The following is a 13,575-nucleotide window of genomic DNA, read 5'->3' as shown; positions in this document are numbered from 1 at the left end:
ACCGTTGGCGACATCAACAAGGTGGGTAACTTCCGCCTAAAAATGTATCCATAAACTATTATTTTGGTTTCTTTCGAAAGTACGCCCATAAACCACGAGGAATAGTTGATTTAATCGTTCTTTTTATTGACTGCGTTAATTGGTAGTGATATAACAGAAAGTATGGTTTTACATTCGAGTGTTACACTACTATTCCACTGTACACACATTAACGATGTATTAATACGACTGCATTTCGTTCTGAATTGGGCAGTAATCGAAAGGAAATTACGTATTGATACCCAGAAATCTCTAAATAAAGATTAGCATGTATGTTGAATGGTTTATTTTTCAGCCGACACCTTCAGGACGACCACCAAACCCCGTTCCTCGGTTGGTTGCAGTGTTGTTGTGTGAGACAAAAGCCGATTAAAAAAATTAAAAAAGAGAAACAATACACAAATTTTTCTCCTTTTTAGGGGCAACCTCCCTGAGCTACATGATTAATAACGTGAGGGATAGTAGAGAAGAGTAAAATGAGCATAACGCCAGCGCATAAAGCATTGTTCGTTCCGGGCCAATATGTGTCGGAAGGGGTTCGATAAGAATGCTTTGGTTCCGTCTGCCGCCACCAGCCAAACAATGAGCCCACCGAGTGTTTACAACAGTATCAATCCGACGTCTTCCGGTTGCATGCTTGGGCAGCGCCAGTTGTACAGATAGTATTGCAGATTGCCGTCGCCGATACCAAACTTGAGCGGCGTCAAGAACTGCTTGTTGTCCATCAGGTCGAGCGCGTTGAATACATCGAAGCCGAGGTTTTTGGCCGAAATTAAGGCATCGTTCATTAGGTCGAGCCAGGGCGTGGACGTTGCGACGTTGTAGAAGCTGTACGCGGCCTTCACGTACTTGTGCACCGCGTGGTGCATCACCGTCGAGGGGAGCGTGTAGTAGCTGACCATGTCGGTGATCGAGCCGGGCTGGGCCGGGTCTTCCACCACGAAACAGTCGATGATGCCGTTCTGCGGTAGGAACCAGTGGCGCATCTCCTCCTCATCGAACACCGGTGTCAGGTTGAAACGTTGCAGATATGTCTCCAGCAGCTTGTGGACGGCCTTCAGGTCGGTTTCACGCAGTTTGCGGAAACCGGGTGTTTTCGGTTGCTCCGGCAGTTTGTACAGCTTGATCGTCCGCTGCATGGTCATGTTACGTGATAGGTAGGAAAATTTCACCTGAAGAAAAACACAAATTGTAAGTTAGTTACATGGTTCTACGGATTGTGGAGGTCAAGTCTATTATTTCTTCCTCGTTACCTCAATCAACTTCTTCGGGTTCAGCGAACGATGCCAGTAACGACAGGATGAGACAGGCTTCGGTAGTACGACACCGGCAGTATACACCGCCTGGAAGATTCCGGTCAAATTGACGCGTCTGGTAATCTCCCGGATCAGCACCGGTGCCAGTCGTTTTGATCGCAATTTCTTGTGCACGCACAAAAAGTTGATCTCCACCATCCGCTGCTCCTTCTTGTGCACGTTTAGCGTACCGGGAATGGCGGAAATGAATCCTACCAGCCGGCCCGACTTGACCACTCGCACGCCACAATGCCACTCGCGCTTCCAACCGGGTGGTTGCAGAGCCCACTGCAAAAATTCCGGCTGATAGTCGAACCGGAACATGGCATCATCATCCTCGACGTAGTTCTCATTCAGCAGCGTGTACAGTTCCTTCAGCTCCAGTGGATCGTTGAGGTTCATCGTGTCCCAGCTGAAACCGTCCGGCAGTGCGTACGGTTCCTGGCGGATTTCACTCAACTGTTTGTCCGCCTCGATCGGTTCGTTCGCTTGGATTTTCTCATCCATCCGTGGCACCGGTTGTGTCGACCAGAATTTGAAAGATTTATGCAACGCCTCTTCCGGCGTTTTAGCCGGCTTCAGTACGCGTGAGTTGATCTTCAGCCGCTCCAACACGTCGCGGACGTTCTTCATCATGTCTGCCGCATCCGAGCTCATCGTCAGACCGCTGCCAGATCCAACCGCTTCACCTTCCTCCCCGGCGCCATCCGTCTTGTCTGCCTTCAAGCCGTCCGTTACCACCTGTTCCGATTCCGATACAGTCTCTCCGTTCAGCTGTGATGTTGACGAGGTTTCCGGATTCTGGTTCGATTTGTTCTTCTTTTTCTTCTTCTGCTGCTTTGACGATTTTACACTACCACCCTCACCCCCGGCCCCAGCGGTCTCTCCCTTGGCGTCTGCTCCTGCGGTATCCTGCGAACCAGGTTCTCCGTTCGCTACAGGCAACGATGGTTTGCTTTCCTCTACGCTCCGTCCGGATTGTTTCTTTTTGGTGCCCTTCTCGGTGGTTCCCCCTGCAGCAACAACCGTCGCTTCAGCGACCACCTCTTTAGCGTTTCCTTCACTCATTGTTTAGGAATCCTCGAGCTGCAATCCTTCGCGAGCGTAATGAACTAAAATTGAATGACTGCTGCGCTTTTCAACGATGGCTTTCAGCGTGCGGCGATATTCCTGCTATCAGCTGCCGTGCTATCACGCGATCGATACACGCACGATTTCGACTGACTATATGACACAAGCAGCACGAAACTTTGCCGACGATGGGAACAGGTTGCGATATTTCACTTTCCACTTGACCACTTCCTACGTATCGTACACTGCCCAAATGTGCTGCGGGAAGAAACGAAAACTTATTCGGCCATCGCCACTTGAAACCCTTTCAACAAAATCTCTTGGTATGCCGGGTGACGGGGGGGAGGCGATGCAGAAAATTTGGAGGGTTGTACAGTTTTTCCTGCCCGATAGCCGATCCGTGTACAAAAAAGACTAGAAAACGTTTCGCATACCTTTGACAGTTTAGATAATCGAACCGACCCTCGCTTCCGACCCCCTTGCGGTGCTTGAGCAAACCGACTAAATACAGAATGACACAACAAATTTAAAAGAAAATCGCAAACATACTTTAATTGGCAGATTTAAGAAAGTACTTGATTTAGATAGGACATGATCAATAAAACGACATGTTACATGCGCCCTAAGTCGAGTGGAAAACTATTTGACCACTAAATTAATGTCTTCCACGCGATCAAACAAGAACTGGTGTATGGGGGATTGTTTCTATGTCAACAGGATTGTTTACGTTTGTGAACTTCGGTGACAGCTAGTTCCAGTTTTAGCGAAGCAAAGAAATAATCGAAGCGCAGGAAAACATAAACGGGTACCGCGGAAGTAAATAAAAGCGTCACAGATGGGATCCAGAAGTCGTTCGCGAAGCCGCAGGAAGACGAACAAGCGTAGATCCAGCTCCCGCTCCAGTTCTTCCAGCAGTGGAAGTGGCAGTGGTAGTAGCAGCGACGGCAGTAGCCGCAGTAGCAACAGCAGCACCGGCAGTCGTACGAACAACGCAAACGGTAGACGAAGCCCCAGTCGGGAAGACAGAAAACGTTCTGCAAACCCCAACGATAGAAATAGTTTCCAGTCGGTTGCAAAAGCCGACAGGGATAACAGAAGGCGTGAACCACCGGCATCGAAAGACGCACACCGCGATGAAATTGGTGTGCAGTCCAGAAAACGACGCTCAGAAACTCCCGAGCGGTACAGGCGTGGATCGTCCCGATCGCCACGTCCGAGCAAGGATGTGCATCAAAGGCGACGTTCTCGTAGTCCCCGAGAGAAACGGAATTCGTCCCGAGATCGTTTGAGACGAAACGATGGAGAAATCAATCGTGATGGTGAGCCCAGGAGGATGGGTAATGCGAATCCGTACGATCGTGAGAATAACCGTAGGCGACAGTCACGCAGTCCGCGGGACCGAAGGGCTAGCCCTCCTCCGGAACGTTCCCGTCGATCTGCTGAGCGTGGCCACCGTGACGACGATAGACGAAATGAACGACCTTCCAACCGCTCAACGCATCAGCGGAACGAAACGAGTCGTCATCGTTCACGAAGCCCAAGGGAAGGAAGATACCAGTCCCGTGATCGGCACAACGAAAGAAGAGGAAATCACTGGCACGAGGCAGATCAGCAAAACAACGAACGACATCAGCATGGGGGACATGGGGGGCAGCAGAACCGTTGGAAACACGACATGTACGACGCGCATGAATCCGACCGTAACATCGATCGTAGTTACCGAAAATCGAACCGAGATACGATGAATGAAGACTTCATGCAGTCACGGCGGTTACAGCGGGAAATCATTGGCACCGAAGGAGTCCCGGAAGCGTGGGCGGACTCTCCGTCCGAGGACAACAGCTCCGACGACGAACTGCAACAGGCAAGTTCGAAGCATGGCAAAAAGGCCAAAGCTAAATCCAAGTCGAAGAAAAAGTCCAGTAAGCATCGTTCCAAGAAAGACAAAAAGAAGAAAAAGTCATCTAAGAAGGCCAAGAAATCCAAAGATGGCAAAAAGAAGAAACGAAAAACTAAAAAAGTTAAATCGTCTTCGTCCTCCTCGTCGTCGTCCGATTCTTCCTCCTCGGGAGAGGAAGGGGAAGTATGGATTGAAAAATCGGAAGCCATGGCCATGGCAGCTGCAGCTTCGTCGCATCATCCCGATAGCTCGGAAAGGGCTCGTTCGGTGGACGAAAACGGAGACTCCGTTATCGGTCCCGTCAAAACCAGTGGCAACTTGAACCAGAAAGATTTCGGTCGCGCCCTGCTGCCCGGAGAGGGTGCCGCGATGGCGGCCTACGTAACGGAAGGAAAACGTATTCCCCGGCGTGGTGAAATCGGGCTCACATCGGATGAAATTGCCAACTTCGAGCAGGTCGGGTACGTCATGAGTGGCAGCAGACATCGACGCATGGAAGCCGTCCGTATTCGTAAGGAAAATCAAATCTACTCTGCGGACGAAAAGCGTGCGCTGGCCATGTTCAGCAAGGAGGAGCGAAAGAAGCACGAGCACAAAGTCCTGACGCAATTCAAGGAGATGATCAGCGCTAAAAAGAACAAGCAGAACTGATAAAAAAAAACATATTAGACCAATTACGCGACCCAATTGAATATAATGAAAGTTTAAAGTAAAGAAAAATAAAACAAGACCCTCAAATGATAACATGTGCATACCTTTCTATTTTATTTGGTAAAAAGATAGCTACCGAGTTTCACACGCTCTTGGAACGCGCTACGTATTTCGTTATCTGCATGTGATCGTGGATCCTAGCCCAAAACTAGTGAGGTTTCGCACATTGGATTAGTGATTACAATCACGTGGCCAAAAAAGTTGTTCACCTTTTTCCGCAACGTATGCTTTCGATTCGATTTAGTTTTTACATATCAAACAACAAATCTGAGTATAAGGTACTATGAACTAGGGTTTCACAATAAACAAATTGTATCATACAGCAGCGAGAGTCACTCTTGAAGTTTCATCTAATCAGTTAATAGAATCCCGTCGCGTTATCGAATTTCGATTGGTAATGGTTTTGTTTTTATTTTCCTCCATCACAAGAATTGGTTAAAGATTTCCCATACTGAGAAGAATAAGTCCTACTCTGGCATTGATGGTGACTATTCCCTTCTACAGAAGCGCAGCATACAGACACCATTGCGCCTGTTCCAACTATGCCAACCGAGCCTCCTCTAGTCCGATCACATTTTGTTTTGTTAGTTGTGTTTCTTTCCTTGTGGAAAACGCGACATTGATCAGAACGGCGGTTAACGCACAATCTCCACTTTCGATGCGCACTCCTTCCTTACGCGGCATATATTGGTTTAGTTCGCTTTAATGTAGTTACTGTCGAAAATTTCCAACTCGTTCATAATGTAGTTTGCTTTATTCTTCAGCAGCTTGATCTGCTTCTGGTTGCTTTCGATCACTCCGAGTGAACTTTCGATTTGCTTCAACTCGTCGTTCATGTCAGTGGTGGCGGTGTCCACGACGCGGCACAGGCGTGCAAATGTGCTCGAGAGCTCCCTGAAAAGTGATTTCATAAAAACAATGTCACTTGGGGGCAAAAGTGAAATAAGTGGTGCTCTACTTACTGCTGCACCTGGTGGCTACAGTTGGCCGAGGTCAGATCGACAATTAGCTTCAGCTTGCGTGTCGCGTGCTGCACGTACTGATTCTTGAAGTTCTTCTCCTTGGCCGTGTTTGTCCAGGAAAGTCGCTCGTACAGATAGACGCTTCCGTAGATGACGCCTGCACCAACAATTACACGCCATCCAATGGTTTTGAGCATCTAAAATGGTATTCAAATAAATCAATTAATTGCTTGCATGACTAGAGTTCCGTAGCCAGCAACTTACCAAACCCGCAACCACTAGTCCCAGGGTCCCCTGTGACCCAATCGATGCGATTGCCACCTTCGAAATGACCGAAAGTTGTTCGTTCGTAATCAACTCGTTCTCGGGCATAAGACACATCGGTGAAGTAGGAGAAAGCACCTGTGATACCTGTTGGTCAAAGAAAGGCCCCTTAGTCTGTGCGCTTACTTACGCACGACGCTACTTACATTCATGTTACTATTTTGCCGATGATGCGTGATGGCCTTTCGGTTGTTCGCTCTTATTTTACCACTGAACCGTGCAATGAGCGCTCGGATGCCCCAGGAGAAACGAAACTCCAAATCCTCCTGGAAATCGGCGCACAAATTCTGACAGTTGAGCGTGTACAGCATCTCGAACGGTTGCGTGCGGGCCACCACCTGATGCTGCTGGGCAACAATCTTCTCCGATGGCAGCAGGGCCGTCATACGGCCCGTCATTTCCCGCTGTGCCGTCTCAACGTTCATCGCCAGGGCGGTGCTGAGTCGGGCGCGCAAATTCGACCCAAGCCCCGTCTCTACGTGTGCGTTTATTTCCTTCTTGTACACGTTCAGCACGAGCGGGTCCGTGTGGAATGGCAGATTGAACTCGTCCACCAGCACGTTCAACCGCCAGATCTCCTCGTTCAGCGCTTTCGCCACCTTCTGCTCCACCTCCTCGACCATGGTGTGAATTTTCATCTTCATCTCGCGGGTCACTTGCATTAGGGACGTTTCCGTGTTGGCGATACGATCGGTGAGGCGCTTTTTTTGGTCGAGTTTCGAGTTGCGCAGCACGTTCGCCCGCTCGTAGATACTGTCCAGCATCATGCGCATGTCGCTGGCGATGTTCTTACCGCGGGAGCTGTGCTGCTCGAACTTTGTCCGAACTGCGCTCTTGGAAATGCATTCCTCAAACTTGCGCTCAAAATCCTGAAACTCAAAGTAGCGATTCTGGAATCCGTCAGCCAGCGCGCCGGAAATGGCCGGAAGGCCTTCCTGCTCTTTGAGCCGCGCCTGAAGCGTTTCACGAGCCGACACGAAGAAAACGCGTTCTTCCGCCTCCTTCGGGCTGGCCACCTTCAGCTCCTTAACCAGGAAGTCTATGCACCGTTCTTGATGTTGTGCTTTAACCTGAAATAATAGGAATGAATTTAACAACGTTACTTCCGTATCATCCATATGTTAGTTCTACATTGCATCTACTAATAATGAGGACGATGCACATGAAATCATTAGGTAGTATAAACCGAAATATCACTATTAAAGCACACCTAAGAACAGAAAGAGGTCGAAAAGAATGAAAGCGTGCGGTTTGACGGTCCTTTTTTCTTGAAGCAATAACATTCAGTGCCCCGCAAGACGCGTTTCATTACCTTTTCCAGGTCCTTCTATATGAATTCGTCACGTATCATTGTGATCATTGGAATGACAGAAAATAATAGTTTTACATTATGAAACTATTTGGGGCACCCACCCGGTTCCCGATACTTACAGATTCCTGGAATTCCGGTTCCGAAGCCGATGCATCCCAACGATTGTTTAGCACAAAAATGTTCGGTTTCGATAGTCGGGTAGAAACTTCGTGAAAGAAAGATTTTTCCTGTACAAAGAAAGCAGGTGTTATTCCGCGTTAAGGTGCACTCCCCACTTTTTCTCTCTTACCGCCAACGTCATTGTTGATTCTGCATTTAGTACCAGCACGAACACGTCCGCATTCAGGCAATGGTTATCAATCCAATCGTCTAGGTTCGGAGAAACATCCACACCAGGCGAATCGACGAACACGACGTCGTCTCTTAGAAGACTACAGCGCTCCCGTGGCCAGAATATTCGTACCAGGGAGCTTTCGCACAGTTTCTCCTGACAAAGGGCGTTTGCTAGTTGCTTGACGGACTATCGAAAAAATGGCACGAAGCATACATTAGTATATAGCACATAAGAATCGCCTCTGGAAGATCTTACCGTAACATTGAGTTTCTCATCGCTGCCCTCCTTCACCAGGTACGCTTCTTGACCATCGATACCTTCCACCTGACAGAAGCAATTGGTTGTGTGGCCAATGCCGCTGGGAAGTATTTTATCTCGCAACATGGCGTTGATAACCGAGCTTTTGCCATTAGAGGTTCGACCGAAAAACGCCACCTTCATGTTGTCCCGGGCCAGTACCTCCCGGATGCCTCGCACCTTGTGAACATAGCTTTTAAACTGTTCCGCCTCGGCCTTATCCACGATCTCTGTATCCACGGGCAACTCTAGGGACGGAGAGGAAAAACATGTTTGTTTCCCGCCAATAGCTATAGACACCACCAACCACGGCCCAAACTAACCTTCAATGAAACCGGTCGTTTCGACGACATAGTCGTTGATTTCGACGAAAATATCATTGATCTTCTTCTTGGCCCGAACGAAGATCTGCAGGGGCGACACGTCGGTTGCATTGTTGTGTAGCGTGCGCGTATTCGGATCGATCAGTGCCGCGGTTTCGTACATCGAAGCGTTCCCGTTTCCCGTCACCATCGACAGCGTGCGGTTCAAGTAGGTGGCCATTGGCGGCAGATCGGGAACGATGCCGGTGACGACGATGGATGGGTAAAGTTAATCACGAAACGAGAGTGAAAGCGATCACGTGACACGTGACAATTCTTTACTGTTCTGCACGGTTCTACACGGTCGTTCAGAAAGATATTCAATTATAATTGCAAGTCTTTCTTCACGTATATCGAAAACTAAGCTTCATGTACGACAAACATAATACGAATTCAGGTGCGTCTCGTTTTGATGAGATTATTTTCATTTCATTCCGAAACGACTCAGTGTGTAGGTGGGAGACATTCAGGCTCGCCTTCCGCAGCACGTGCCGATTGGAGGTTTATGTGTCTCTAGCTGTTTGGCGAAAAGAAAGCGACAAACAGGTTCGTAACGTTCAATTCGGGAAGTCCTCGAAAAGCCTTCACTTGATCCGCAATATTCTTTCCTATAAAATATGAATGGATTGACTACTATTGCGAGGTTCACAAACTAGCAAAACAAGTGCAAATACGTTTCCTAGCACACACGTTTCGTATCACGTTTGTTCTTATTTATACGGGTGGGAGCTCCTCTTGTGGGGTGTAAAGCATAAACTGAAAATAAAAGAAAATGAAAAGAAAACAATGAAGTGTAGCCAAAAAAAAGCTGTAGTACTTGCAGTATGTCCCATGGCCCTGTTCCGGTGAAACATTTAGCGAACTGAGTGAAAAGTGGATTGTGGAAAGCAAGGAAACAAATAGCAAGACTTTTATAACTAGAGTGTGCAAAACGAAAGGAAAAGCTAAATAATGAGCCTCTTCTGGCAATTGGGCGCAGCCTTCCGGTGGGCGATATGAATGAAGCTGAGTGGGCAAGCAAGGGTTGGAGATTGTTTCATAGGATCGTACGTGTATGGTTACGGTCCCATTTTTTACTGCGCCTCCTAGCGCGGGGCAGGGAGTCCAAAATTTAAAACGCAAAAAAGGAGAAGAACGATGAATGGTGACAACATAGGCCTTGTTTGGCTTCAAGCCTTTCGCGTGGATTTGGAGACATCGTTGATAAGACGCATGAATGAGATGCCTGAGTGTGTATTTCATTACGATGATAATCACTAACCTGCCTCGATTCGCTCATATTAATCGTCGAAATCACTGACCGTTGTTTCACACACCTCTTCGACGGTGCCTTTGGCTACAGCAGCATGCTGAAAGAAACACACAGCGCACTTTTCGTTAGCGAAGATGATTACAAATCACTTTGCAAGGTGGACCACGAGGCAATTTGCGTTTCGAGCTTGCGACGTCCACATTCAGGCTTTCAGTGCACTAAAGATTCACACTTTGTGTTTTTAAACCTTGCTGAAGCCGCTTGTAAACCAATATCTCCGATTACTGCGTTTGCGAAATCGTGATGTAACTTTTTCTGTTCAGTATAGACGACAACGATGATGAGAAAGTCCTCCGCTGTCAATTTTACCGTTCCTGCTGGGTCTGCATTAGTGATGCGCGTACTGAGTAAGAATGAGTGATTGAGTTGAATCTTACTAATGAATGATTGATTTAACAGGGATTGGAATCCCGAAAGGTTGAATGAGTGAGTAAAAGAGTTTTTTTCGAACTCACAAAAGAGCGACTTAAACATTTGAATCATCGTGCTGATTGCTCACTCTGATTCAAATCTTTAAAAAGAGTTGTTATTCGCATCACTAGTCTGCATGTGATTTCTTTACAAAACTTTCGGCACGTGATAGATTCGCACAGTCCTTCGTTTTTACTTGCTGGACCCAGTGATTTAGCAGAAGAAAACTAAATCACTTTCAATGAATCAAACTGGACTAGAATGTATTTCTTTCAATTTCTTCTTCTTCTTTCGATATGCGAGTCGGGGTATATCCTCCTACGCTAAGTCGAACAATTTGTTCCCTTACACGTAATCAGAGGCGTACCAACTCTGTCCGAACTCCTATGAAGGGGCTCGTCCTTTAGGACCGGCTAATAATAGCCATATGTCCACCCGCCGGCCACGGGAGGGATAATTCCTTCCGTTGTCAGGACACAAGAACTCGTGGTCCGCTTGATTGACTCAAACAGAACGAGATGTGCGGCAGCTAGGATTTGTCTGACCTGAGCTCCAGCTCGGCGTCACCACGCGGTCGTGCCGTAACCTTACTTTTCCGCTAACCCTTTCAGGAAACTTATGCACTGCTAACATCCGCTCTGATGCACTACCGAACTGAAAACTCTTTCTTTCAATTTAATCATCAATAAGGGTTTCGCAGAATACCATCTTGGTTTCGGGAAGACAAACATTGATTTGTTTTGGTACCTAGTTACACAGAAATGGTTTCATTACCCATCACTACTCTCTGTTTTCTCGACTTTTGTGGCTGTCATCAAAACACACGTCAAAAAAGAAAACTACTGACCATTTTTGCAATCAAAACAATCTTGTCTGATTGTGGGCAAACGATAGAGGAAAATCATGTATTCGCATCTTTCTGGTGGACGAGTGAATATACAGCTTCTGCAGGAGGCAGCAGTGCGCGAGTTTGTTGGAATTCTCGATCGATGCGAGGGAACAAAGGTAGGAAACTTTCCACGTCCATGCTCCCCCCGAGTGATCCGACGTAAATCTTTCCCCAAAGGCAATCATCTGGGATGAATCATTGGGTGGACCTGTGGGGCTGGTTGCCCGCTACACATTCCTGAAGGAGCATCACGTTACGAAAATGTACCCGTTACGCCCGGAACCGTGGACGGATATCGATGTGAAAAACATTATATTCATAACACGCCCCAATCAGACGCTGATGGACTACATTGCCAACAACATACACGAAGAGGAACGAAAAAAGAAAGGTTTGTACCGGACGGATGGGGCATGTTCACATTCTAATACACTGCTTTTGGTTTTAGTTTCCCGCAAAGAATACTTTTTATACTTTCTGCCGAAAAAGTCTTTCCTGTGCGAGAAACGTTTGCAGATCAAGGGAGTGCACGGTAGTCTTTCGTTCATTGGAGAATTTCGCTGTGAATTCTTCCCTTTCGATAACGATCTTCTCTCGATGGAGCTACGGGATGCGTACAAGGAGCTATATATCGAAGGGGACACAAGTTCCCTGCATCAATCCGCTTGTGCGCTGATTGCGTTGCAGAAGCTTTACGGCCGCATTCCGAAGGTATATGGAGTTGGAAGTTATGCTAAACGAGTGTGGGAAATCACAAAAGCACTTGCAGAGGAAAATGGACGAGCAATGAACAACGATAAGGGCGTCATCGATCAGATGATCATTCTCGATCGATCGGTGGATTTGATGAGCGTTTTGGCGACACAACTCACCTACGAGGGATTGATAGATGAAATTTTCGGTATCAATAATACGACGGTGAACCTGCCAGCAGAGAAATTCAACTCGGGCGAGGGAATCTCGACCGATCGAAATACCGAAAAAAGTCAGTTCATTCTTAACTCGAAGGAACAGCTGTACACCGAGCTGAGAGACAAAAATTTTAATGCGGTAGGGGCCGTTTTGTCTCGAATGGCGAAATCAATCCGACTGCGGGCGAACGAAAACCATGGTGAAAAATCGATTCAGGAGCTGAAGAAGTTTGTCGAAAGCCTACCACATATCAAGGCTAACGAGCAGTCTCTTGCGACTCACACTACAATTGCTGAGCTGGTCCAGGACGTCATTTCATCGGATTCTTTTCTGGATGAACTGGGATGTGAGCAGGAGTTTATGATGTGTTCGGATGTGGATAAAGCCAACAGTTTCATCGAAGACATGATCGCCAAAGAGGCCCCACTTCGTAGTGTACTTCGGTTGATGTGCATGCAGTCCATTGCAGGGTCTGGATTGAAGCCTAAAGTGCTCGATTACTACAAACGAGAGTTGGTGCAAGTGTATGGCATAAAGGCCCTACTAACGGTAGGCAATCTCGAGAGGGCGGGTCTACTTCGCCAGCAAACAGGGTCACGCACCTACCACGTACTGCGGAAAACTTTAAATTTGACTGCAGAAACGCCGGAAGAAGTGTCACCAAAGGATATAACATACGTTCACAGCATCTATGCTCCATTATCCGTGCGTATTGTAGAACAACATCTGAGACCAGGCGGATGGCAACTGCTGGCTGATAAGTTATCCACACTGCCTGGGCCTACGTTTGAAGATTTTCAGTTGGCTCCAAATTTGGGCAATCGCAGAGGTTCATTCACCAGTGAACTATCTCAATCGGACATTCCTCGCGTGATTGTGGTGTTCTTCGTGGGAGGATGTACTTTTGCGGAAATTTCTGCATTAAGATTTCTCGCTCAGCAGGATGAAAATAACGTGGAATTTGTCATTTGTACCACGAAATTAATCAATAAGAATACGTTCCTTGATACCTTGATTGAAAATTAACCAAAATATGATAAAGATGTATTATATCCAGAAGCTTTGTCCTTTAAAAAACTGTTAATTTTTTTTCATTTTTGAATTCGTAAGCGTGTACAAGATACACAAGGTAAGGTTGCTGGTGCTTCTTCGTCCGGTCCTGGTCCGAACCATTGCCATTCCGTGGACTAAATGGGTTTGATTGGGTAGAACAACTCGAATAATCGACATTCTACTGTATTTCTTTGTAAAAAATAGTTTGCAGGAATTTTTCTATAGTCTAACTAAACTAAAATAACATTTTCTCTAGATCAAATCGTTATGTGACTAATTCGACTCAAATCATTGTGAGTCAATTCAAATCAAGTCCCAAACAAATCAAATCTGATTCGAATCCCAATCGAATCAAATCTTTAGAATCCGCCTAGGGATCCAATCTTCGAAT

General features: G+C 47.0%; 4 protein-coding genes across 4 annotated transcripts; 2 read left to right on the top strand and 2 right to left on the bottom strand.

The window, feature by feature from the left end:
• Positions 1-108: 108 nt before the first annotated feature.
• LOC131289901 (glycylpeptide N-tetradecanoyltransferase) lies at positions 109-2,802 on the bottom strand. The gene is made up of 2 exons (XM_058319242.1): positions 1,293-2,802; positions 109-1,211 (listed from the first exon to the last, which is right to left on the bottom strand). The coding sequence occupies exons 1-2, from the start codon at positions 2,400-2,402 to the stop codon at positions 639-641; spliced, it is 1,683 nt and encodes a 560-aa protein (XP_058175225.1). The 5' UTR covers positions 2,403-2,802; the 3' UTR covers positions 109-638.
• A 380-nt stretch (positions 2,803-3,182) lies between these two features.
• Positions 3,183-4,996, top strand: LOC131286529 (NKAP family protein CG6066). The gene has a single exon (XM_058315491.1). It carries the CDS (start codon positions 3,241-3,243, stop codon positions 4,954-4,956), a length of 1,716 nt encoding a protein of 571 aa, XP_058171474.1. The 5' UTR covers positions 3,183-3,240; the 3' UTR covers positions 4,957-4,996.
• Positions 4,997-5,579: 583 nt separating this feature from the next.
• LOC131289686 (transmembrane GTPase Marf) lies at positions 5,580-10,175 on the bottom strand. Its single transcript, XM_058318984.1, has 9 exons — positions 9,869-10,175; positions 8,569-9,363; positions 8,204-8,493; positions 7,904-8,134; positions 7,734-7,841; positions 6,449-7,372; positions 6,243-6,389; positions 5,979-6,175; positions 5,580-5,910 (listed from the first exon to the last, which is right to left on the bottom strand). Exons 2-9 carry the CDS (start codon positions 8,786-8,788, stop codon positions 5,709-5,711), a joined length of 2,319 nt encoding a protein of 772 aa, XP_058174967.1. The 5' UTR covers positions 8,789-9,363; positions 9,869-10,175; the 3' UTR covers positions 5,580-5,708.
• Positions 10,176-11,231: 1,056 nt separating this feature from the next.
• On the top strand, positions 11,232-13,185 carry LOC131286815 (vacuolar protein sorting-associated protein 33A). The gene is made up of 3 exons (XM_058315817.1): positions 11,232-11,335; positions 11,397-11,610; positions 11,668-13,185. Exons 1-3 carry the CDS (start codon positions 11,234-11,236, stop codon positions 13,155-13,157), a joined length of 1,806 nt encoding a protein of 601 aa, XP_058171800.1. The 5' UTR covers positions 11,232-11,233; the 3' UTR covers positions 13,158-13,185.
• The last annotated feature ends 390 nt before the right edge of the window (positions 13,186-13,575 follow it).

The sequence above is a fragment of the Anopheles ziemanni genome, chromosome 3 (assembly GCF_943734765.1).
Source record: "Anopheles ziemanni chromosome 3, idAnoZiCoDA_A2_x.2, whole genome shotgun sequence".
NCBI classification, from domain to species: Eukaryota; Metazoa; Arthropoda; class Insecta; order Diptera; family Culicidae; genus Anopheles; species Anopheles ziemanni.
Note: the sequence above shows the minus strand (reverse complement) of the source record. Positions and strands in the feature narration are given on the sequence as shown.